Raw genomic sequence first — 26,380 nt, forward strand, 5'->3', positions numbered from 1 at the left:
TCCCTTTTCTTCCTTTTGCTGGAAAAAAGATTATAAACAATTAGTTTCTTGCTCTAATCCCACAAATAGTTTTTCTAAGCAGAGATCTGGAGGCGGTTGCACTGAGCTGCAATTATTTGGATGGCTATTAATGATGGTTATTTTTGTTTTCTTTCACACACAGCTTATTTGCATGGCGTTTTGGTATGCCAGGAACCAAAAGTAAGATAATTAAAGGCAGTGTAACTGAAGTAAAATAGGAAGATCATCAGCCAAGAAGGGCCTATTGGAGGAAGCAGAGTAAGTATAGTGTGTCATTAAGAATTCGTTGGGTTGTATTAATACATGGAAAAGCAGAGACTGGCTCAGTGAAAAGAAATAATGTTTTGTTTCTCTCAGGCCTAGCCTGCTAATATTGCTAAACTGGCCAGATCACACAGCAAGCCCAAAGATCCCTTGAAAAGGACTTGCACGTTAACTTCTTAAGTTGTGTAAGAGCATGACTTGATTCATAAGTAGGCTAAAACATCATGCATGAAAGGATCGTATCTTAATAATTATCTCTGAATCCTAGTAGTCAAGGGAAGATTGGGGACAGGTAGCCTATCAAAGGACTTTTGTCCAACAAGATACTGCAATTTTAAATACTTTTAGTGGTTTCTGGGGGACGTGGGGTGTAACATTTTCACCTAAGAAAGTTTTGGTTTCCACGATCATGGTGTTTAGGAAATCATTGTTTCCTAAAGGACCAATACATCATTTTCCAACATACTTCCCTTTGACTGCTTTTTATTGCCTCAGTTGCCTATCTTCCGTGGGTCTTGTTTTTCTTGCCTCTGAAGTTTCTTCCAGCTCTGTGATTCTCTTACATATGCCATTTCTAACTTGTCTTCTCTCTTGCAGTCTTCTTTTGAAGAGGTTCCTGGTTTGTGACTCCTTGGCTGGGGCTGCCCCCGCCCCCTTGCTCTTCTCTGACCTTCCTTAGCCCCTGGGAGACACTCAGAGTTACTTCCCTCCTGTAGGGACTCGTCTTTCAAACAGCTCCCCTCAGAGAGTCAGTGGTGAAGTGGAAACTTGGCAAACATTCCTTGAATGTTTCCTACTTAAACACGATTCCTTAGTTTTACTTTTTTGAATTTTGGATAGGAGTTATAAAGGATATAGTCATTTTATACTGATGATTCTTTCTTTCTTTTAATCCTAAACATACTTTTTAAAAGTAGGTCTTTAGGAACCCATACCATTTCCCTTCCCCTCCCCCATTCCCAACATCTGCCATTTAAAACTAAGCCAGTTCTTTTCTTGGCACAGGAGGATTTCATATGGTCTTATGATTCCACCCAGGTTTCCTTACCCAAAGCCAGTAGCGCTCTTCAGGGTGGGAGCCATGATTCTGTGCTCTGGTGTATCAAATCTGGAATGGAACTTTTTTGAGAGGGTAAAGTTTATAGTGTATTTTGAGTATAGTTTAAAAAAATTGAGCATACACCCAGAACTTGTTTGATTTGTTCTTTTATAACCTATAGTTATGGAAATAGGTAATGGATGATTTTTATAGTTATCTTTACATATATACATGTGTGTGTAAATAGGTACATTATTTGTGTGCCTTAATGACAAGGTAGATTTATATCCATGAGAGTATGCTAAAGACAAAATTATTCATGATCCTCGTTAAAGAACAGTGAGGCAGATTTTAAGACCGGTGCAGTAGGCATGGGGATCACAATACTGGGATTTTGCAGTCGGGTGTGGAGGGTAGTGTGGAGGCTGGACTCAAGCTCAAATGCAATAGAAGTGAGAATTTACAGCCAAGGAAGAAGGTAGGGGTCTGTGAATGGACTGTTACCAAGGAAAACATCAGTGGTGAGAGGGGATTCTGGTTAAATTGACTTATCAGAATTCTTGCTGAAGGCAGGTCAAGGTGGTTAGAGATCACCTGAAGGATGGTGGGGATGAGGAACCTGATCAGACATAGAGGGGGAGAGATTCTGGCTAAACCAACTTAGCAATATTCTTGCTAAAACTGGGTAATGTAAAGACAAATATAAAAGCTTAGAATTTGGCCTAGTTGAGAAGAGTTGAATTCTCTTCTCAACTAGGAGAGACTCTCTCAAATTACAGTTGATTTTGTCAACAGAACTGGTGACCAGCTCTCTCCCATACCAATTTCTTTTCTTTACCCTCAGACAAGATCCTCAACAGCTTCCTTGAAATTGTGTTACCTGTTTCTAGGCAATTTCAGGTTTGTTTTTTTTTTTTACTTCTTAGACTTGATACTCATTTTTTTTTTCCTTGAGGTTTGAGAAATGCAGAAAAACCTCTAAGTGGAATGCCATATTAACTTGATGTGTACCTTTTTACTTTTTCTGTACATGTATAATATCTTTAAAAAAATTAGATGGCATGTTGCTGCATAATTTTTTGTCCTGCATTTCACTTAAGTAAACCTCCTGTTGAAATTTATCATGGTATTTTTTTTTTAACATGTAACAAATTCACAAGGCATAACATTTAATGTGTAAAAAATAGAGAGTGAAAACTAAGCCCTCCTATCCCAAGAAACATTTTTAATGGCTGTATAATAGCCCATCATAAGGAGGTATCACTTTTAGCCTGTCCCTAATTGTTGACATTCATGAGTAAGTTTTTTCTTACTGTTGGGGCTGGGGTTTTTTTTTCCTTGCTGTTATACACAGTGGTGGAACAGTCTTGCAGAAACAACTTTGGGTCAACTGTGCATTTTGTCTTGAGGATGTTTCTTGAATTTCCTTCTTTTTCTTCTATCCTTTCCTGATTTCTTCCTCTTTGAACTTCCTCTTTCATCATTTCTTTTTCCTGCTTGTAAAGCTGTTCAAGGTCCATTCCTGTTCCTTTGCACTTACCCATTAATTCTTGATGTTTTCAGGTAGCCCTACGCAGTCCCTGCTCCTTCCCTATCTTCTTTCATCTCTCTAGGTGCCACTCTTGACAGGTCACATCCAGAAGACAAATCTTTCTCATGATTTTCACCTGAACCATCTGTTTTATATCTTTGAGCTTTGGAGATTTATTTAAATGATGATCCTGCAGCTAAAAAGCTTTGAAAACAGCTATACTAAAGGGGCCTCATGAGTATTCTCTAAATTTCATGGGCAGAAAAACAAAACCGGGTAATGTCTAGAGTCAGAGTGGGACTGAGTCAACTGCTATCAGTGGATTGTTCTGAGTATTCCGATCAGGCTGTTATTTGAAGCCTATATTTTGGCTCTGGTAAATAAAGTGTTTATCTACCTCTCTAAAAATATCTTGAATTTAAACAATTTAAATTGAAATCAGGAAGAGAAGGGCATTCAAGAAATTTATCCTAAAAAAATAACTAATTTATATAAAGCAGTGTGGTTATAGATGTTAGAGTTCTGACCATCTGGGTCTCAAAGAATGACCAGAGTATATGCATGAATTCTTCTTGATCATATTCTGTATAAGTGTTCTGTTAAGTGTGACAAATATAAGGTTAATTATTTGGGGAAATGACTGTATTAAAATAGATTTTTGAGGTGCTTAGTTTGTAAAGTTTTACAGTAGTGAGAACATCAAGATGGCATCAAGATTTTCTTTTCACTTTTCTTTGCAGGGATGGAAAATCAAGTGAAGCACTGTTTTATTGTAGCAACAGGCCTTTGAAATTTAACTCAAAAAATGAGTGCTCTTAATTCAGAGAACTGCTCTTTTCAGTACCAGCTGCATCAAACACATCAGCTTCTAGATGGTAACTGTCTGTTATTCTTGATTATACTTGGGAAAATACTGTTAAATATCCTCACACTAGGAATGAGAAGGAAAAACACCCGTCAAAATTTTTTGGAATATTTTTGCATTTCACTAGCATTTACTGATCTTCTACTTTTGGTGAATATTTCTATTATATCTTATTTCAGGGATTTTGTGCTTTTAGGCATTAGGTTTACTAAATACCACATCTGCCTATTTATTCAAATTATTTCTTTTACTTACGGTTTTTTGCATTATCCAGTTTTCCTGATAGCTTGTGTAGATTATTACCTGAATTTCTCTAAAGCCACCAAGCTTCCATTTAAGTGTCAAAAAGTATGTTATTTCTTTACTATTATTTTAATTTGGATTTCTGTCCTTACTTATGTCTTGGGCAATCCAGCTATCTACCAAAGCCTGAAGGCACAGAATGTTAATTCTCATCAATGTCCTTTCTATATTGGTGCTCAGAGTTACTGGCTGTCATTTTCCATGGTGACAATTTTATTTATGGGTTTTATAACCTCTTGGTCAGAAGTCATTACCTTGGTACAGGCTGTTAGGATAACTTCGTACATGAATGAGACTATCCTGTATTTTCCCTTTTCATCCCACTCTTACACCATGAACTCTAAAAAAACACTCTTGCCCAAGTTGATTATCTGTTTTCTTGGTACCTGGTTACCATTTGTAGTACTTCAAGTAGTTATCCTTTTACTTCAAGTACAGATTCCCGCTTACATTGAGATGAACATTCCATGGTTGTACTTTGTCAATAGTTTTCTCATAGCTACAATTTTTTGGTTTAATTGTCACAGACTTAGAGACATGGCATTACCTGTGGATCCATTTGTCAACTGGAAATGCTGCTTCATTCCACTTGTACTTAGTAATTTTGAGCAAATTGAAAAGCCTATATCAGTAATAATTTGTTGATATGTTACCATGTTAAAGTTAAAACTTACAGCTACAAGACTAATAATCATACAAACAGGAAAGAATGAGGCCTTGGGACATATAGTTAACTGAAGCTCTCCCCCAACCCCAAACTTCCATACCTTTTCAGAATGTGTCTTTTGGGGGCTATATTTATTAGAGTTTTCTTTTTAACAAAATACTTCCAAAAACATATTTATACCTGTTGGCCATACTCATGTTTGTTACCCAGAAAACCACTGGATACAAATGGTACGTAAATCTGAGATTCTTCGCCAATTTTTCAGATTTAAATAAACATTTTTATTAAACTCAGAGCAAGAAAGTCAAGATTGTTTTCTTAAAGAGTTTATTCTTTAACATAAGGAAAAGGATTAGCTCAATTTAAATTTAGCTAATTTTTAAGAATACATCTGTTCTTAATGCAAATATTCCTGAGAGCAGAGTTTTTGTTGTGCATCATCAAGAATTGGGAGTGGTGACTGGGTCTCTCCCATGACATACCAGATTCGTTTTCAGTTGTAACTTATCTGTCATAGAATCTGCATGGCAACCCGTAATCACACTGGCAATATACCCTAGTGTGAAAGTAGAATTTCTTATCCTTAGCACTGTTGGTGGTGTAGGTTGGATAATCCTTTGTTGTGGGAGCTGCCCCATGTACTCGATAGGATGTTCTGGAGCACCTCTGCCTTCCATCCACTAGATGCCAGTAGAACCTCCTTTCCCAGTCATCACGATCAGTGTCTCCAGAAATTGCCATACTTACCTCGGGCAAGTTCTTGCGTGAGAACTACTAAAGTGAAGCAATCTGAATGGCAGAGAGAGAGTAATCGGAAATCACTGCGAGTTAAACTACAAAGACACCATCTAATTTGTCGATATCTAAATACGCTCTGCTTCTGTGTTCCTTTCCTTCTTAATGTATGGCTTTCCAACTGACCATACGTGGGACTGAGATATTTAAGACTATTTTACTAATTAATTAGTAAAGACTTAAAACTCTCTGCAGATTTTAAATCGAGAAAATGTGCACTGTTTCTAGCCCCTTGTTAAGCTGTTGGTTTACAAGATGCCCCATTCTTCACAGGCTTAAAAAAAAGAAATTATTCAATAGACCAGCCAAATGGAAGAAGCTTTTATTTGTAAAGAAATGAACTTACAACTGGTCTACAATATATTATTGTAATATAAACAATATAAATAAATGATCCTGTAGGCCCACTAACCTTCCATCCAGACCCACATGAAGCAATGTTACAACAATATTCTATGTGAAAATGTGCAGGTTAACAAAGGTGCAATTACAAGCAAGTTTAAGCAGCAGAGTATAAGGTGCTTTAATTTAACAGTTAATGTTGCCATCAACAAACATCTGAATGTTCAATTTTACTTCACTGAATACAGACAACAAATATGAAAATCTAAAATTCATACACATGCTACTGTTAATATGAAAGTGCTTTCTCTTTTAAAAAAATACAACAAATGGACAATCTTTTTACATAGATCATGGTGTGCTCTTAAAATGCAAAATTAACTTCATTTTCAGGTTATACATTTTAAAACTGGTAGCTACAGACACCAATCTAGGAGTGCTAATGCTAAGAGTTCTAGAACTATTTCATTTCCTGTAAGGAGGACTCTAGTACAATATCCAACATAAAGAATACGTCTATATATAATCTTAACATTTGTTTTTTGTAAAGATAAAAAATGTTTTCTTTCCCCTTGGTGATGCTTTTTGTTCATCCTGCATGGATCAGTGTTTGAGGTTTTAAAATATGAAAATCCTATTTTAGGACTATGGGAGGAACCGAAAGGAGGAATTTAAAAAATCAGTTAACATGTGCTTGAAACATCAAAAATAAAGTTTAAAAAAAAAAATTTATCACAATCTGCCTTTGTTAAATCAACAGCAAAAAGCATGCTTTCAACAAGCAAGAAGACAAAAAGGACTAATTCAACAAAGAGGCTTGAAATGCCTGACACCCGTGTCAGCCTCCATTCTGCACACTGCTGTCTACAACTCCAAACTTCATCACAAGCTCACCCCTTACTTTGAGGATAATTTTTAGAGCTTACTTTGACCTTTCCTATGGAAAAAAAACATGCTTTTGAATGAGGTGATTGAGAATCTAGTTAATGTCTTGGAAATTAGATGTCTAAAATTATTACCATCTTTGCACACTCAAACTTTTTTTAAAATTTAGAATACACATACAAAAAATATTTATGTAATATTTTAACAGCAAAAATATTTGAAAAACTAGGTAAACTAAAATACTTTAAGTTTTAACCAGTACCATGGAAAAAATTTTTTAAACCCAGACTATCTGGTTACTTGGATGTTAGTGTTCCTATTTACAAACACTTTATTACAGATTCTATTCTTAACACTTATTTGGACATTTTCCTGCTTTAAAAAGCTATAACTATGATACAGAAAAGATTTTTTCAATCTTTTTTCATTTTGTATCTTTATGGAGAAATATATAAAGTTGAGTCAAACAGGAAATTACACCGTAACTCAGAATCCTCTGGTGGCAAGGAAACTTCTATCCAATTAAATCGATCCTCCCATTCTATGTTTGCTCCCCAAATACTTGTAAATTCAAGCTCCAAGCACAGAACTGTTTTATTGTTTACTGGTTCTGCATTTTAAAGGAAACCCTTTTACTATGTAAAAAATGTGTGCTTTCTAAAATGTAGATATTTGTGATAACTGTAGAATTTTATGTAGTATTTCTTGCTTTAAAAAGAAACACAAAAACTAAACCTGTTCAGCAAGCTCCTTTGAGATTTTTTAGTTTTCAGAAGTTACTGCACTGTCAATACTGGGTGTAAAGCTTTTGTAGTACAAAATGTATATAGTAAGCCAGCACCAGCTTCCTTGTAATTGTTCTGTCATACACCCTGCATATCAACACCTCTGGAATAGACTCAAGTGTCAAAATAATTGAGAAATATGGACTGTTAAAATAGTTTCAAATTGTAAATCCTAATATTAAGTACCTTTAATTTTATAACCTAATCAGGTACATGGATTAGTACGCAAAATATGCTATAGGAATTGTGTTATGATTCAGTCAGACCTAGCTTAATCCTTTACCCAATGCACAAATCAGCTCCAACTTTATATTCACTGCATTAAGTAATAATAATTACATGTTTGTTTAAGCCACAATCAAAACTGAGGGCAAGAGGATTGTCATTACTAGTTCCTTAAGTCAGGTATACCAACCACACACTACATAGTAAATGTTCAAATGGTTTGCTAAATGAATGGATAAATGAATGACAGTGTTCAGATGTGTTTAGTGACTAAACAAGCATTTAGAAAAATTTCCTCAATTTGCTCATCTGTGTGAATTTTCTACCTTAATCCTAAGGAGAAAAAAGACTGTGGGTGTCCCAGGAAATGGATCATAATAATTATCTTTTAGCCAAAGCTCTTAAGTGTGAAACAACCATTAAAAAAAAGGAGAGAGAAATAAGTAGGAGCAACTTTAATACCCCACTATGTGGTCTGTAATCATAATTTATACAGCTTAAAAATGATTTAAACAAAATTAACCTTTTGAGTAGTATAGGCTCCATACTGAATATTGAGAAGAGGGAACGGGTTATAAGCTTAGTAATGGCCTAAGATGTCACACAGCTAATTTATGAATTAGAAGTAAAACTCCAGTCTCCCAGCCAGTATTTTATCTTCACTTACCATGTTCATTTAATGATTATGTCCACCTATTATTTGCTACTGAAGTAATTATTTAGTACTACCTAAAATAAAATTATGGTTTTAACATAAGTATTATAAAAGATTTTAGCAATGAACACATCTGGTTTGCTTGAGGCATGACTGAAGTTCCTTTTCTAAAATAGGTTGATGTTCATTTCACTACCATTCCTCACCACTCTTATAATCACCAACTTTTTCACCCTTATCCATTAAAGCTCCACAAAATCAAGGATTTAACACTGATAATAGCCCCTGAAGTATAACTTTTACGTCAGTAAATGACAACTACTATCAATCCTTAAAAGATTACTGGCGTCAATAGGTGGTCTAAACTTACTTTTATTACTCTTACATTTAAAACTGTACCATGTTAGCATAGTAAGTGTTTTAAATTTATATTGATTTCTTTTGTCCAAATTAAATTTCATTCATTACTTTTTTAAATATTTTAAAACCCTGGCACAGGTTTTCTTTCTATGGATTCATACTGATGCCACCAATATCACTGACAGCAACTGTACTTTTCAAAGGCAGTAGAGAAAAATGTTTTAATGTACTTCTTCCCTAATGTCTGAGGCTGAAATATTCACCTTTAATAAGTTAAATGTTCACAAGCTGTTCAAAGGGGGAAAAAATGAAACTGGAAAGCATTTCCCAAAGCTTCCGTGAACATGGCACTTTAAGAGGTGTGTGTCAGAGTAGAATGGGAGAACTTTCATGAGAGAATCTGAGGAGGAGGGCAGGTCTCCCTTTTCATGCAAGTATACTAAAATGAAAGTTCAGAAAAAGCCAGATGTTTTGCTCTGGAATATGATGATAAAGATTATTATTTGTACTAGTGCTTTACAACTTTCAAAAACAACTATCATAGTATTATTTTAAAATAGATTAAATAAGCTCTGAAAAATAATATGTAAAAACTTTTAAAAATTCTTAAAAATTTAGGAATTTTTTTCCAAAGAAGATAATATAATTTTCAACATTTTTTACTGAAGAAATGGCTTATATTAGTGATATGAGTAAAACTATATGATACATTTCTTGAACTTCTAACAAAAAAGGAGTATCTTCCCAAAGAATCTTTTTAAAGTGTACAGCTTATAGATTGAAATTAAATTTTAATAAGACTGCATATTTACTTTCCGTAATACTGCATTTGTGCTTATTTAATTGAATCACAACTGTCAAGATAAAAATCAAATGCTCTAAATAGATTCAGAAATACCAATATTGATGAAAGTAGATTAAACAGTTTTTTCAAGAACCACACTACTGTGCATCAAAGAAAGAGGTAGGCTTGTAGTTACTGAACTCTACACTAAGAAAACAGGACCCTACAGCTCTATAGTCATCCGATTCGTAAAGCAAGACACAACCTAACGAAAGACTATCCTAAGAATGCCTCTCTTTCTATTAATCCACCAGGTTGATTGATCTGGAGTATCTGAAAATGGATACTCTCTCTTCTATATAATTCTGATAATTTCATAAAACCTTTGAGTTCTTGACAAACATTCTTCCCAACTATACCAGCTGTTAACGTTTCTCAGAAGTCAAAAATCACTGATTTATGTATCACTGGAACTGCTGCTGCTGCTGCTAAGTCGCTTCAGTCGTGTCTGACTCTGTGCGACCCCATAGACGGCAGCCCACCAGGCTCCGCCGTCCCTGGGATTCTCCAGGCAAGAACACTGGAGGGGTTGCCATTTCCTTCTCCAGTGCATGAAAGGGAAAAGTGAATGTGAAGTCGCTCAGTCGTGTCCGACTCTCAGCGACCCCATGGACTGCAGCCTACAAGACTCCTCCATCCATGGGATTTTCCAGGCGAGAGTACTGGAGTGGGGTGCCATGGAACTATTAATGTCCTCCTAAGGGCAGGATCATTTGATCAGGAGAGTAAAAGAATGACTTTGATTGCAGGTAAATCTTGGGACATTAAGGAAAAAAAAACCAACCCTATATCCTCTTTATTGCAGTGAATGGAACCCAACCATTACAATTTATTTGAACTACGAATGGTCATATCTATACAATACAACCTCACTGAGTTAACTGAATTATCCTCTTGGGTCTGGAATGCTTTTGTTAGTCTCTTCCTCCACTTCCCTGTCATTTCCCCTAGAAAACCTTCCCCAAGGCCCAGTAGTGTGCAGGAAACAGCTGAGTAGACAGTGTGCAGAGTGGCCAGTTTCCACTGCCCAGAGGCTGCTCAAAGACATGAGTCAAGTGTTAGAAATTCCTGCCCCAGTTAGTTCCTCCCTGAAATTAACCCTATTACAGAGTCTCAGGCAGAGAAGACAGTTATCAGTCTCCTTCGGGCTTGAGGAGGTAAGGGGGAATGAGGCCCTTTCATCCTATTAGGCAATAGTGCTCCTCAACGCCTGTTGCTCAGAGGCAGATGAGTTCTTCCCATTCAATGAGGGGGAGGATCTTCACACCACAAAATATAACCACGCTGTTCTAGTTGAAAATACATTTTTGAAAGGTTCTAACTGTGTGTCCAGCCAGGGATTTCTTCCACTTGATATGGCTATGAAGACAGAATCTTTCCCATGCATCTGTACTAGTTTCTTCTTTCCAAAATTCTTTACACACATGTAAACACAGCCTAAAACTAGACACAATCTATGCACTGCCTCACTACCATACTTTATGCCATGGTGGTACCAAAACCTTGCAAATGCCAACAATGGGTCTTCATAAAATTTAACTGAACAAGTCAGGTGACATGGGGCACTAGGACAGATTTCAATCCAAGACTGGTATTTGAATACACTGACTATAATAATATCACACTGAGTTTGGAAAATTAGCTATGTCGAAAATTTAAGTGGGCTACCTAAAAAAATTTTTTTTCTATTTAAATCTATTTAAAACTAGGTAAAATGAGTATTAACTTCAAAAGAACAGAGATGTGTTCAGTGTTAAGGTGGGATAAACTAAAAGTGGCAGGTCTCTTGTCTGCTTCTCTCCTATCCTCAAGCTCCATCACTGACATTACTTTCCTTCTACTCCACATTCTCTGTTCAGAGGGGACAGCCCTTAAACTGGGACTTTAGAAAGGGTCTGTTTAGAGAATGTCCCAGCAAATTAAAAGTACCATCATGGGAAAATAACCAGAGCCTTAGAAAGCGACAGGTTGTGGGACAGCACTCTCATACTGATCTTATCAAGGCTGCACCGCTGTGTAAGACACATGCCCACATAAGGCTTGAGGAAAACACGCATCATGTAAGCAACAATTTTTACAAACCAGTTGTTTACTTTCTTAAGCACACATGGCTAAACGCAAGTAAAATTCCAGACTTGTAGGGATTTCCTTCCTCAATGGGAAAAGAGTGCTTCAGTATGAAGAAGTCAGAAAATGCAAACTTAGGTAGCAAAAGTAACAAGAACTTCCAATGTCCCCTTTCTGCTTGTCATTCCCTCTCAATCAAAATCCTAAAACAGGTAGTAATGTGAAGGAAAATGAGAATAACAGCACTCTCCCCACCTATTTCATACTAAAACTGTGCTTAGAGCTCAGGAGGGAGGTGGGCATCCAGTGTTATCATCTATATCCATTAAATATATAACTGAAATTTTAGAATTCACACGGTTAAATCATCTAGAAAGAAACAGCTGTGTCAATGGTAAAGCTACTACTTAAAAAGCCAATGAGCCATTTATAAAATAAACTGGAAAAAAAGCAAAAAAAGTGTTTTTTTTTTAAGTATGTTTTGAGTGGGGACAACAGAAGATCTGGACTGTTGTTAACATTATTATAAGGTTTAGGATTATAAGGTGCTCTCCAATGGAAACCCCCCTTGGACACCTAGCACGGTGTGAAGCACAGGGGCTCTGGTAAGTACATGATGACTGGTATCAGAAGAGCAAGTGAACAGGAGAACCTGTAACGCAGTTCCAAGTCAACACCTTAAAGGCTACGTATCGATAATATAGTTATGGGAGGTGATCATTACTGCTAGAGGAGTCTACCCCCAGAGAATCAATTTTGTATGAATTATGTCTATGGATCGTCTGTGACAAAGCTTTAATTCCAGGAGTGGTTCTCCTTTGTGCCCTTCGGCCCTCATACAGTGGACCAGCTCCTACTAACGCTTAGCCTTTACTTGTGTCCTGAAATTGCAAGCTGAGGGGAAAAGTCGAAGCATATGACAACTCTTGTCATAAAGATTAACTGCTAATAAACGAAAACTGACTGTAGAGTATATACCTTTCCTTGAAACTTTAATCCAGTAATTAAAAATGTGATATAAAAGAAATATGTGACGTACACTACAAGCTATTGTAGGTCTGGAACATGAGCCTTATACTATATTACATATTCTAATCCTACACATAACTATCAGTAAACATTTTTTTAAAAAACATTACTACACAAAAGAATCCCACAAAGCATACATTCAAACAAGAGGCATCTAAAGGTTAAAAAAATTACCCGCTGTATTTTTGTATAAAAATAATCAACATTCTCTAATGTACACAAAGCCAAAAGATAAATATCTGTGATGTCTTTAATGACATCTTTAGTCTTCTAATAGCATAACACAATCTTTCTGAAAAGATCAGTGACAATGACTGAAACCCATGGACTCTTCCTCATTTACTGAACTTCTGCCAAATATCTGTGTATGTTCCTTCAATTACTAAAACATTTCCATTTTATGGTAAAGAGAAGATGATAAAAGAGTCAAATGTTTTTGATGTCCAGGACTATATATAGCTTACAGGGCTCCCACAACAACTTTTAGTGCCATAATTCTAATGCAACATTAACTGTTCAATGAAAAGTTTTTCTTTAAAGATTTTTTTCCCTAAAACATGTACATACAAAATTAGACTCAATTTATCCAAGAGTCCTTTGCAGGAAGCACACAAGGATTTAGTCAAGGAAAAAGGAATGTGCATTCTAGCTAGATCCACCTTGTTCAACACTAGAAAAATCCAAAGACCAACCACATAGCCACTACAAACTAGCGCCCTGCCAGCAAAGGCCAAGCCCTGGTTCTTAAGGCATAATCATATTATGCCTTCATCAGTGCAGAGAGATATGAAAGATTATTATGATGAATCAATACTGAGAGTCAAATTATTGGTATGCTAGTCCTCATTTTATATGCCAACTTAATGGATTTCCCTTTTTCTAGAATGCATAAAGCTGGGAACAATATTCCAGCAGAACATTAATGCTATCTGAAATATTTCCGTTATACAATGTATTCCTTATTATGTCCCATCTTTTTTTTTTCCCCCAAAATATCCCTCTGGGTGAAAAAGACCAACATTAATCACTCCTACATTATGGTTTCTCAACCTTGGCACTACTGACATTTTGGACCAAATAACTCTTTGTTGTAGAGGGCTGTCCTGTGCATTTTTAAGATATTTAGTGACATCCCTGTCCTCCACATGCCAGATACCAATAACAACCCTCCCCCATCCCAACCCCTAGGCTATACAACCAAAATGTCCCTTGACATTGTCAGATGTCCCCTGGGGAACAAAACTCACCTCCGTTTAGAACCACTGCTCTAAATGAACAAAAACTAAGAGGAAAACGAACTTTCTCAGTCACACCAAATTCTTGGTCAAGTTTGGAACAGAAACCAAATCTAACTTCCAGATCAGTATTATTCATGCTAGAATGCAATTCTTTTTATAGATAAAGCAACTGTTTAACAGACATGTTTTTTTTTTTAAAACATACACTGATATCTCATTGCATACAATTCCAGTCACTGGACTCCAAAATTATTCCTAAATTATATCTCTCATGACAACCTATAGAAAACTTATAGGATAGAAAAATGTATAAGAAAACCAAAAGAGGAGAAATGTAAATTATTAAATTACTTTCAAAAGGATTTTTATATTAATGATAAACATCACCTTTAAAAAATTATCTAGTAAAACACTTTGAAAAATATCATGACCCTCTGTAACAAGTCTTTCAATGTTGTGTGTAACCTGTAAAATTCACCCATGTTAGCTAATTATGAAAATGTACAATGAATTATTGTATCTGTACAAGAAATGTCAGCCTTTGATGCAGAGATCCCAATGTGCTTGGCTATCTGCCACAGTAAGTGATAATATTTTAGGCCAACTTGAGCCTTTACCCTTGCAAGTTTGTTTAAGAATACAACTGCTGTTATCTCAAAGCCTCATGATCCTGTTAAGATTCCTTCAGAGAGTTGATGCGTGCACAGATCTTTAGGGCCGGGCCTAGTTTGATATTCATTGCACTCATGAGATGGTCTTCTTTGAGCAAGAGAAGAGCCTGTCCATCAATCTCCTGTGCTCTGAACTCATCTGCGATATCCTGGCAGCCTAGAATTTCATTAGAGGAAGGATGTTAGAATTAATACACAACAATCAGACATCACTCCTAACAGACACAGTTAAGTCACCCTGGGTGACTTAACACAGGCTGAGAAACAAATGAAATTTACTGATGGCAGCCATGGGCTCACTCTGGAAGAAGGCAGTATTCCTTGGCATTCTAAAAAAAATTAAGAATTTGAAATCTAGGTAAAGCAATTTACTTGGAATTCTTGCCTTAAAAATAATACTGCAGAAATAATTAGTAAGAGTCAGGTTAAATGTACAGCTCGTTCAGTCCAGACATAACACACCTTCATAAAAGGACAATGCTGGCACCTGAAAGCACACCACACACACGAGCCTGGATTAACTACTTAAAACACCTCAAGAGCTTTTCTTTGTATCAGATATCCTTCACATACAGGTACCAAAGAATAAAGCATACTGTTCTGCCACTTAATTTAGAAATATTTGCTCAAGTACTACTTTCATTTTCATTGGTAGTTTTATTCTGATCTACAACCTTCGACTGCCAGGTACATCTGAAACATTTTTATTATTCACTCTGGATAGAACCAATCCATCAAAATTATAGTATCAATCTACTGTTGAAATGTATTAACAATACTCAAACTTGTAATTTCAACTTCAAATCTTAACATCACTGGACTCATCTCCACTTCTGATAAGAAAACAAATTCTTAATGATATTTTGAGCTTGCTGGGCTAATATCTTGACGAATAACCAATATTCTACCTTTCAGCGTAAACTGGGTGCTTTAGAACAAGTAACAGTGTGAACACTCTCCTTGACCCTTGAACATTTTTATTATCCACCACATTTTGCACAGCTAATGAACTTCCCCACTAAGGGTAAAGAAACCAGCAGGGAAAGTAATGAATTAAGGAACCATGAGAGGAGAGAATGCAAAAATGTGGAAGCTTCTTTATAAAAGACAAAATTATGAAAGTGAATTTAAGAATAAAAAAACTAAGAGCTTAGGAGTCTCTTTTCTTCAAATCAGCATTCTAAAGGAAAACACAAAGAAAAAGATAATGCACAATGACAATGGTTACATTATACCTTTGGATATAACTTTGTTGGAGTCACTATTCTTTCTGCTGCAAAAGTATCATCCTCTTGTTTATGTAAGATAATAATGTAATCCCTATAACCCCAGTACCAAACACAAAACACTGCAGGTGCTAAACACATGTATTTTTGGGTAAGTGAAGGACTGAATGAATAATGAACAAAAACAGAATCTGCTAAAAGGAGCCATCTGTAAGAGTAATGCAATTTTTTTTTTTTTTTCCTGGATTCAGCTGTGTGGCCAGCTTTTCTCTTGCTTATTTCTTTCCCAACTTCTCTGCTGGTTGTAACCTGCCTGTCTATGTGGCAGTCAGCTATTCAATTCCTCTATTTTAATAATTTCTCAGATTTTTAAAAATTGCTGTTTCAAAACTACCTTCCACAGAATTTTTATGGTTTTGGCTATTTACCATATAAAAGAAACTAAACAGTTAAAATGAGATTACTCACCATAGAAAAGCCCCTTTTCTTTTCCCAGAGGTAGCTCTCAAAACTGAGCAGACAAAACTGACTAATCTTGCATCTAGTTGTGACTTCATCCTTCTTTTTATGAAAGAACTAAATGTTCTTCTCTCTTCAGTCTTACTTACAAGAACACAGGAAAGAAAAGAAGAGAAAGACAGGGTAGGACTTACTTAGATTCAGAAAACAGAAGCAGTGAGAAGTAATGAGGATCCTAAGAGCTACATTTGGGAATAGAAACAAGGAGTTCTCCATGAAGAAATTCATAGTATGTTCTTGTTCCTCAGTATTATCAGATCCCTCTTCAAATGTCTTCTTGTAGGTAGACAGTAAATGTGTTAGCAAAATAATAAAGAACAAAATTTGGGAAACAGCATGATCAAACAGTCATGAATTATCTTCAGAATTTTAGATCACAACTTAGGCCAACCACAAAAAAAGGGTGTTTCTACATTAGTACAGAAATGAAAAAATAGTGATTTTAAAAAGCGGAGGTAGAAGCAAATATGCTTTCCTAAAGCTAGAGAAAGATGACTTTTAAAAAAAATCTAGATGCCCAAGGTATACTGAGCTAAAATTCTATGCATTTCTGACATATTTAGAATCTACATCTGTAGAACAGCTGGTGCTCCAGGGACATTACAGGACATATCCCAACTGCAGTAAGCAGTCAGCTCAGCTGGCTTCACATCAACAGAAGCAGACTAGGATGGGATGGACCTCTGCACACAGACATGGGTCCCAAAGGAACTTCACAAGTTCCAGTCACATTTCCAGCTAACCCTAAAACAAAAACATCCCACATGAAATTAACCTCAGTAAGGAAGATGAAAGGCTGTCACCCACACTCAACACTAGAGAACAAATGAGTCTCAATATCAATATTATGAAATTATAGTAAACAGTCATGTTTTTAAACAATACCTACTTTTTACACCTACATAGAAACTAAACCTGCTGCAGATTCACAGACCAACAAATACAGACTAAAGTGATCTTTGCAAAAGGCAGTTCACTGTATCAAGGAAGAGTTAAAGAAGATACCTGCAGTAAATGGAGAGTACAAAGAACCTTTCCTATAGAGAATTTTTTAATGTACAAACATTTAGAAGAAGATAATATTTTACTCTGGTAACAGCTCTGAGACTTGTCTGCATACCAGCTCTAATACGGTCCCACCAAGATAGTTCACAAGATGACATACAACAAGAAGAGAAAACTCTAGGGATAAATACAGGTGACCTGATGAAAGAGGGAAACCTAGCCTCAACTGGAAAGAAACAAAAATGCAAGAGATTACAAAATTTACAAGTTTATTCATTCCATGAGAAGAGCTCAGGGGAAGAAAAAAATACAGCCCTGAATGAGCTGAAAGAGGCTCAAAAGGATTTACAAAGGCCAGATGAACATAGAGAAATGACAGTAACGGCCTTTTCTGGTTGAGATTTACCTTAAGCCACAGGCATTATTCAGAGAAAAACTTTGAGAAAGAAGATGTAACGCATCACACAAATAAGCTTATTACTCAGCCTGTCAAAGCAGTTTAGAAACGCTCCCATTTAATCAGTAAAAAAGTAGAGTTATATTCAGCACACTCTTAATACCAAGCAATTCTAAATTATAAAACAGTCTGGGTCTACCTTATATGTAATTTTCTCTAAAAGGCTGGCAACAAAATTGTCTTGATGAACTCAATAAGGCAAGCATCTCAAGTTATAAGAAATAATTTTTTTTCAATTCAATGAAGGAAGAACAAAAAAAAAGTGTTAGCCTTTGTCCTAATAAAGCAGCCAAGAGTAGCCTTGTGGCAAATGGATGCTGGGGAAAATTAGAAAACTAGCCCTAAAAAAAGCATATGAAGTGATAGACGAATCTCCAGCATCTGTTATTTGTTATCTGTTTGGCCAACTACTTTCCTCCTCCCCAAAGGAAAAGAAATATTCTCCCCTCCAAATGAGAAATCAGGGTAACAAACAGCTCATATATCCCATTTGGAAGACTGAGACTGTCTAAAGATGACAGAATCAAAGTTCAGCCCCAGGAATTAGCGTCAGTTCCAGATGTTAATTCTCAAGATACCTAGACTGGTATAAAACTTAAAATTTATTTCATTGAATATTAAAGCCACACCCTGTGAAGACTCACCATTCTCTAATATATCAGCTTTTTAAAGCAGATTCTAAACCCACATGCTCAGCACTTGAATCACACCTAAGTTTTCCTAGGTGCATGCTTAAAAATCTTCCCATGAAAAATGTATCCCTTCTTTAAACAATTTCATCTTTCTTTAAAAGTGACCATATCTTAATGGAAAAAAACAAACAAACCTTATTTCACATTTCTAAAATAAGCCATTAAAAAATAATTTAATAAAACTCCAGAGTTCTGTATATTTATCTCCCTCAAACTTGACATCCTGATAAAACCATCGAAAGTTGAAAACATCAAGTCAAAAATGCATTTAATACACCTAAACTTCCAAACATCACAACCTAGCTTAGCCTACTTTAAATATCCTGAGAACATTAAGAATAGCCTACTGTAAGTAGGGCAAAGTTACCTAACATATAGAGCCTATTCTGTAATAAAGTGTTGACTATCTCATGTAATTTATTGAATACTGTACTGAAAGTAAACAACAGAATGACTGCATGAGTCAAGCATGGTTGTGTCAGCTATTTACCCTCATGACAGCATGGCTGATGGAGCTGTCCTGCCCAATTTGTGGAGAGTATCATGCTTTGTATCACCAGCAAAAGATCAAAATCCAAAATCTGAAGCATGCTTTCTACTTAATATGTATCACTTTTGTACCATCATAAAATTGAAAGTTCATTAAGTCTAGCCATCACAAGTCAGGAACCATCTGTGTAAGGTAAAATGGCCAACAGATCTAAAAAAAAAAAGCAGAATACTTCTGAATATATTTTCTTCACTCATAACATTTTAGCTGTAAGTCTGCTTCTGAGACAGTGGTCACCTTCATAGAAAGATTAATTACCAAATGTAGTGGATTAGTTTTAGTAAGTCTGTGGACAAGTTCAAAGGGGATGGATTTTTCTGGAAAGCTTGTTTCAAGAGAAATGGTATGATTCACCAAAAGCCCAAAATGGAACAAATGTTTTTAAAAATCTCATTTTCCATATTCATGAGGTTAAAGTGAATGATAAAAGATTTGCTGATTAAAAAAATACATACTGTCTCAACATATAGAGGCAGTGTGGGTCTCATCATTGGCAAAGGCGGTCTTCAGTACCCAGCCCAGTCAAGAAAGTGGATATAAAAGATTATTGTTTAGTAAAGATAAAAGAATATAACGACTTAAGCTGATGGAAAGAATACCAAATGAGAGAGCAGGAAACATAAATAAGAAAGTAACCCTCAATATTGGAATGGAGTATCATAACTGAATTTCAGTTGTCTACTTAATTTCAGAAGTGTTCTTGATGTCTTAAACTTTTTGCAAAGAATCAAAGAATGCAGCCTCCTTTAAAAGAAACAGCATTTTTTCTTTAAAGAAACCAAAATTTTATCATACTCCAAAAGGTCTTGATTAGCTTTCAAAAATGTAAAAAAAAAAATTGGTCTGTGTTATTTCACTTAAAAAAGGTTAAATTAGGAAATAAGGAGGAAATATTGATAGACTAGAAAACTGAAGAGCAGAAAGGAAGAAGTGTCTGACTCAATCTCTCTACTGACCTCTCGAGAGAAATCAGACTGAAGAGAAGAGAGCACCTTTAATATCTTCACCGGCTGAGGTGTCACAGCAGAAGCAGGACTAGTCAGTTTTTATCGACTTGGGGGGTATGAGAAAATACCCAGTTGTGCTGAGGGAATAAGCAAGAGGAAACAGATCACATTTCAATAGCAAATGCCATTTAATGAGTATATATACACAGAACTTCTCTAGCCCTTTTGTGCAACAGGTGTGGATGGATCTAATGTCATTCCTCAGTGTGTGTACAAGGCAAAAATCAAGGTCAAAGTGGTCAATCACATACCGGGCAAAGAATGGATGAAGGCCCAGACGTCATCAACTGTCCATATAGACGGCTCTGTTTGTGCAACTGGTAGCAGGTCACTGTTTTCAGGCATCTTCCTCATCCTCACATCCCGAAGCTCACGCTCTCTTTCCCGCTCACTCTGCCTGCGCAGGCGTGTTGTCATAGCAGATGGCACAGAATCTTCGTGAGAAGCCAAGTCTTCTTCTGCAGATGGATAAGTAATTGGAAGCTGGAAAATGTAGTACAAGTAAAATACAGCATTGCACTTTCCTTGTATTTCTGAAAAGGGTATTGTACATTGAATCAAGGTTTCTACAGACCTGCCTAAGCATATGTTCTCTTGCTGCCCCATCAGGGCCACTTGGACGACGGCCACGATGCCCAAGACTTTGATTATCAGGCTTACGATTCCAACGACTAAGTGCAAATTTTTTAGAACAGCTAACATTGTACCTAAAAAATTTAAGAAAAAAATATTAAATGATGTATGGGATGCTCCACTTAGTAATTATGACCTTAATTAAAGTGCAGTTGCCAATCAGTAAATGCCATTTATTTCATTATGGATTATAATACCTCAGAAAGTAAACCACAGTGTTCAATAAATTTACTTATGCTAATAGTAAAAAAAAAAAAAGCCTCATTATATATAATATAGCTCTCAATATAATACCGGACACCTGTAACAAGGTACTGATATCTCCTAATAACAGCATGATAGTGGGGAACCTTCTGCAAAATACAAACAATAACTCATTTTTGCAATTGTAAAATAATTCAAGGTTCCAGGAGAAGAAGAAATTATTAACTATTTAGATGATTATTCAAATGGTTATTTTCTTAGGTAACCATTTCTGAAGAGATTCTTTAAAAAGAGATTAATATAGTAGAGAAGAGGAAATCTCAAATGGCTAGTAAAATATTTTTCAAATATAACTAAAATCAAAGACAGAAAGATAAAGTTATCAAAGTTATACAAGGAATTCATGGTTCTTAGGAATTCAGGAAATTCAAATATATTTAATTCTTTAAAACTGGCTGGAAGAGGACTTCTGGTGGACTAGTAGCTGGGAATCTGTCTGTCAATGCAGGGGACACAGGTTGATCCCCAGTGTGGGAGGAGTCCACATGCCCAGGAAGATTCCATGTGCTGCAGAGCAGCTAAGTGTGCACCACAACTACTGAAGTCCACATACATATAAGCCTGTGCTCCACAACAAGAGAAGCCACCACAATGAGAACCTTACACACTGCAGCTAGAGCAGCCCTTGCTCTCCAAACTAAAGAAAGCCCTCGTGCAGCCATGAGGACCCAGCACAGCCAATAAATAAATTGTTCTTAAAAAAACTGGCTGGAAGATTTTTATTTTATCAAAATAGACTAATGTTTTTAAGTGTATATTTTAATATATACATATTTTTAAATGTGGAACACTTTATTAATTTGCATATCATCTTATGCAGTTCAGTTCAGTCACTCAGTCATGTCCAACTCTTTGTGACCCCATGAACTGCAGCACGCCACGCCTCCCTGTCCATCTCCAACTCCCGGAGTTTACCCAAACCCATGTCCATTGAGTCGGTGATACCATCCAACCATCTCTTCCTCTGTCATCCTCTTCTCCTCCTGCCCTCAATCTTTCCCAGCATCAGGGTCTTCTCAAATGAGTCAGCTCTTCGCCTCAGGTGGCCAAAGTATTGGAGTTTCAGCTTCAACATCAGACCTTCCAATGAACACCCAGGACTGATCTCCTTTAGGATGGACTGGTTGGATCTCCTTGCAGTCCAAGGGACTGTCAGAGTCTTCTCCAACACCACAGTTCAAAAGCATCAATTCTTCGGCACTCAGCTTTCTTTATAGGCCAATTCTCACATCGATACATGACCACTGGAAAAACCATAGCCTTGACTAGACGGACCTTTGTTGGCAAAGTGATGTCTCTGCTTTTTAATATGCTATCTAGGTTGGTCATAACTTTCCTTCCAAGGAGTAAGCGTCTTTTAATTACACTGCTGCAATCACCATCTGCAGTGACTTTGGAGCCCAGAAAGATAAAGTCAGCCACTGTTTCCCTATCTATCTGCCATGAAGTGATGGGACCGGATGCCATGATCTTAGTTTTCTGAATGTTGAGCTTTAAGCCAACTTTTTCACTCTCCTCTTTCACTTTCATCAAGATGCTCTTTAGTTCTTCTTCACTTTCTGCCATAAGGGTGCTGTCATTTGCATATCTGAAGTTATTGATATTTCTCCCAGCAATCTTGATTCTAGCTTGTGCTTCCTCCAGCCCAGCGTTTGTCATGATGTACTCTGCATATAAGTTAAATAAGCAGGGTGACAGTATACAGCCTTGACGTACTCCTTTTCCTATTTGGAAACAGTCTGTTGTTCCATGTCCAGTTCTAATTGTTGCTTCCTGACCTGCATACAGGTTTCTCAAGAGGCAGGTCAGGTGGTCTGGTATTCCCATCTCTTTCAGAATTTTCCACAGTTTATTGTGATCCACACAGTCAAAGGCTTTGGCATAGTCAATCAAGCAGAAATAGATGTTTTTCTGGTACTCTCTTGCTTTTTCGATGATCCAGTGGATGTTGGCAATTTGATCTCTGGTTCCCCTGCCTTTTCTAAAACCAGCTTGAACATCTACAAGTTCACGGTTCACATATTGCTGAAGCCTGGCTTGGAGAATCTTAACCATTACTTTACTAGTGTGTGAGATGAGTGCAATTGTGTGGTAGTTTGAGCATTCTTTGGCATTGCCTTTCTTTGGGATTGGAACGAAAACTGACCTTTTCCAGTCCTGTGGCCACTGCTGAGTTTTCCAAATTTGCTGGCATATCGAGTGCAGCACTTTCACAGCGTCATCTTTCAGGATTTGAAATAGCTCAACTGGAATTCCATCACCTCCACTAGCTTTGTTCGTAGTGATGCTTTCTAAGGCCCACTTGACTTTCCATTCCAGGATTTCTGGCTCTAGGTGAGTGATCACACCATCGTGATTATCTGGGTCATGAAGATCCTTTTTGTACAGTTCTTCTGTGTATTCTTGCCACCTCTTCTTAATATCTTCTGCTTCTGTTAGGTCCATACCATTTCTGTCCTTTATTGAGCTCATCTTTGCATGAAATGTTCCCTTGGTATCTCTAATTTGCTTGAAGAGATCTCTAGTCTTCCCATTCTATTGTTTTCCTCTATTTCTTTGCATTGATCGCTGAGGAGGGCTTTCTTATCTCTCCTTGCTATTCTTTGGAACTCTGCATTCAAATGGCTATCTCTTTCCTTTTCTCCTTTGCTTTTCGCTTCCCGTCTTTTCACGGCTATTTGTAAGGCCTCCTCAGACAGCATTTCTTTTTCTTGGAGATGGTCTTGATCCCTGTCTCCTGTACAATGTCACAAACCTCCATCCATAGTTCATCAGGCACTCTATCAGATATAGTCCCTTAAATATATTTCTCACTTCCACTGTGTAGTCATAAGGCATTTGATTTAGGTCATACCTGAATGGTATAGTGGTTTTCTCCACTTTCTTCAATTTCAGTCTGAATTTGCCAATAAGGAGGGACCATGCTAATCTCTATAGCGTTCTAATTTTAGCATATGTTTTGTCAAAGTGAGCACTCTTAAAATTTTTTTATCGATCTTTATAAGGCCTTGGTGACGCAGATGGTAAAGTCTGCCTGCAATCCAGGAGACATGGGTTCGATCCCTGGGTTGGGAAGATTCCCTTGGAGAAGGGAATGGCAACCCACTCCAGTATTCTTGCCTGGAGAATTCCATGGAGAGAGGATCCTGGCAGGCTACAGTCCATGGGGTTGCAATGAGTCACACATGGCCGAGCAACCGACACTTTCACTTTCTAAGGCATGGTGACATTTTAAAGGAGTCCTGTGATGGGACTTTCCTGGAGGTCCAGTGGTTAAAAATCCCCATTTCACTGCAAAGGGTGCAGGTTCAATCTCTGGTTGGAGAGCTAAGATCCTGCACATTATGCAATGTGGCCAAAAAAAAAAAAAAAAGACAATTTTTTGTCATTCATTGGATTCCAACGCCCTAAACAGGGGCTGGGCAACTTTTTCTATAAAGGGCCAGATATTAAATGTTTTAGATTTTGTAGGCCACACAAAGGTTCTTCCACAACTATTCAACTCTGTAATTGTAACATAAAAGCAGCCACAGACAGTAACGAATGCGAATAGATGTGTTCCAATAAAACTTTACTTAGGGACACTTGGGGCTCCCCTGGTGGCTCAGATGGTAAAGAATCTGCCTGCAATGCAGGAGAACCGGGTTTAATCCCTGGGTGGGGAAGATCGCCTGGAGAAAGGAATGGCTACCCACTCCAGTATTCTTCCCTGGGAAGTCCCATGATAGAGGAGCCTGGCGAGCTACAGTCCATGCAGTCACAAACAGTGACAATTAAGTTGAATTTTATATAATTTTCATGTGTCACAAAATATTATTCCTCTGATTCTTTTTCAACCACCTAAAAATTTAAATACTATCCTTAGTTCAGGGGCCATACAACAATAGGCTACAGAAAGGACTCAGCCCAGGTATAGTCTGCTGACTCCTTCCCTAGAAAGAAGAGTGAAAAAAGATCATTTAATAAACAGATTTCTGAAAAGTTATAAAAAGGCTAAAAAAATGCACATAGTTCCTCTTTTTTTTTACACATAAAATTGCCGTTGTAATTTCTTATTTTCAAAATTCTTTTTGAAACTCTTTTGCTCTAAGATGATTTTTCAGTGAAATGACAAGAATAAATTCCAGTTAACTTTGCTATTGAAAACTGTTTTACCAAAAGAAAATCCCTTATGTTTATGAAAATATCAATGAGCTGGAAGTAAGGAGTACTATGAAGAGTATATAGGCTATTTTCCCCCTAAAAGTATAAAAAAGAAAAGTGTCCTGATGGTCACTTCAGTTTACCCTAAAACAATTAAACAAGCTCTTCCTGTGTTCAATACGCTCATCTATGGGCTCAGCTCTAAAGGTTTCTGATTTCCATTTACATCAACTGACAGACTTCTTTCCCAATTGACTAAAGAAGAGAGAAGAGAGACTAACTTTACATTTGCTATTTAGTCCCTTAATACTGCAATATTGAAGAAAGACAGCTAGGCACACATGTAAACAGCACTTGTTACCTGACCTAACTTATCCTCTCCTCTTTACTCTTCTCTCCTCTGTATTTTCTTACCTTAGAACCTCTAAGCCTCTAAAGAGCTTCACCTAAAGGTATACTAACCTGACAACTCAGCAATCATCTCTGGGAGAAGAGTGATGGTAGTGTGTTAACTGTCCTGAAATATTTCTGAATAGTTAAGAAGTTTAAATATTCTGAAAGGCAATCCTCCTCCCTCAGTTTTTAATCCTTTTGAATCAGAGAGCCGCTATTCTTTCTTGTGGTATATGCAAACAAAGTAGGAGTTACATAATTTGATTAGGACTATCAAAATAACATCAAAGAATATCTGAATAACAGAGTGACAAATGAAAAACCATTAACCCATTTTCAGAGGAAAATACTTCTGCTTCTTATTTAACTTAGGTTTTACTAAATATATTTTAAGTGCATCATATTAAATAATGTATTTATTTAGGGAGCAAGAAATTCCCTAGATGTATCTTTAAGATATTAAATTCTTTGAGAAAATAACTTTTGGAATACAGAACAAATTTCAAAATAAACTGTGCATACACTTTACCTTCAGTGGGAAATACCTATATTAGGATTTATTAACAGAATTAGAGAGGCTTTCTTTAATGTAAACTAAATTTGTGACTAGATTAATGAAGATACTGAAAAGGTTTTTGATAGTAATACTATTTACCTATAATATTATTAATGAAAAAACAGATTTAGAAAAGACAGGCATTTTTGTTATCAGGGAATGTAACAATGTGGAGAATTTATGCTATAGATGTCCCACTTAAAACCCTAAAATAAACAGGATATGGTTAAAAGAAATGAAACATTTTAAAATATAACAAAGTAAATCCAGGTATTTCAATATTGTTAAAACAAAGGACTAGCGGTGTATTCACAGGAGGGAATCTCCTAACCATATTCTTACCATCTGG

The 26,380-nt window shown here is 36.5% G+C and overlaps 2 protein-coding genes across 41 annotated transcripts in view; one reads left to right on the forward strand and one right to left on the reverse strand.

Annotated features, from left to right (window-relative positions):
- The window catches only part of GPR160 (G protein-coupled receptor 160), a 61,074-nt gene extending 53,616 nt beyond the window's left edge, over positions 1-7,458 (forward strand). For 4 of the 12 annotated variants that reach the window (XR_014077055.1, XR_014077054.1, XR_014077056.1 and 1 more), the window contains 2 exons: positions 164-279; positions 3,596-4,983. Coding sequence is in view for 6 of the 12 variants with exons in the window: in XM_081570862.1 (XP_081426988.1) it covers positions 3,661-4,668 (1,008 nt within the window). In the remaining 6 variants the exon portion in view is untranslated. Of the gene's footprint in view, positions 1-163; positions 280-2,168; positions 4,984-6,587 lie in introns of those variants that run through there. The other 8 variants (XM_081570862.1, XM_081570861.1, XM_081570863.1 and 5 more) reach the window with 3 other exon arrangements.
- Positions 7,459-12,623: 5,165 nt separating this feature from the next.
- PHC3 (polyhomeotic homolog 3) overlaps positions 12,624-26,380 on the reverse strand; it is a 74,367-nt gene continuing 60,610 nt past the window's right edge. For 14 of the 29 annotated variants that reach the window (XM_081570856.1, XM_081570852.1, XM_081570849.1 and 11 more), the window contains 3 exons: positions 20,617-20,749; positions 20,294-20,525; positions 12,624-14,743 (listed from right to left, as the gene is read on the reverse strand). In XM_081570856.1, coding sequence (XP_081426982.1) covers positions 14,589-14,743; positions 20,294-20,525; positions 20,617-20,749 — 520 coding nt within the window. In that variant the 3' untranslated portion in view covers positions 12,624-14,588. Of the gene's footprint in view, positions 14,744-16,280; positions 16,412-19,991; positions 20,120-20,293; positions 20,526-20,616; positions 20,750-23,589; positions 24,872-26,380 lie in introns of those variants that run through there. The other 15 variants (XR_014077052.1, XR_014077051.1, XR_014077050.1 and 12 more) reach the window with 5 other exon arrangements.

This window comes from Giraffa tippelskirchi, chromosome 2, assembly GCF_054371585.1.
Source record: "Giraffa tippelskirchi isolate mGirTip1 chromosome 2, T2T-mGirTip1v1.2.pri, whole genome shotgun sequence".
Taxonomy (NCBI): Eukaryota; Metazoa; Chordata; class Mammalia; order Artiodactyla; family Giraffidae; genus Giraffa; species Giraffa tippelskirchi.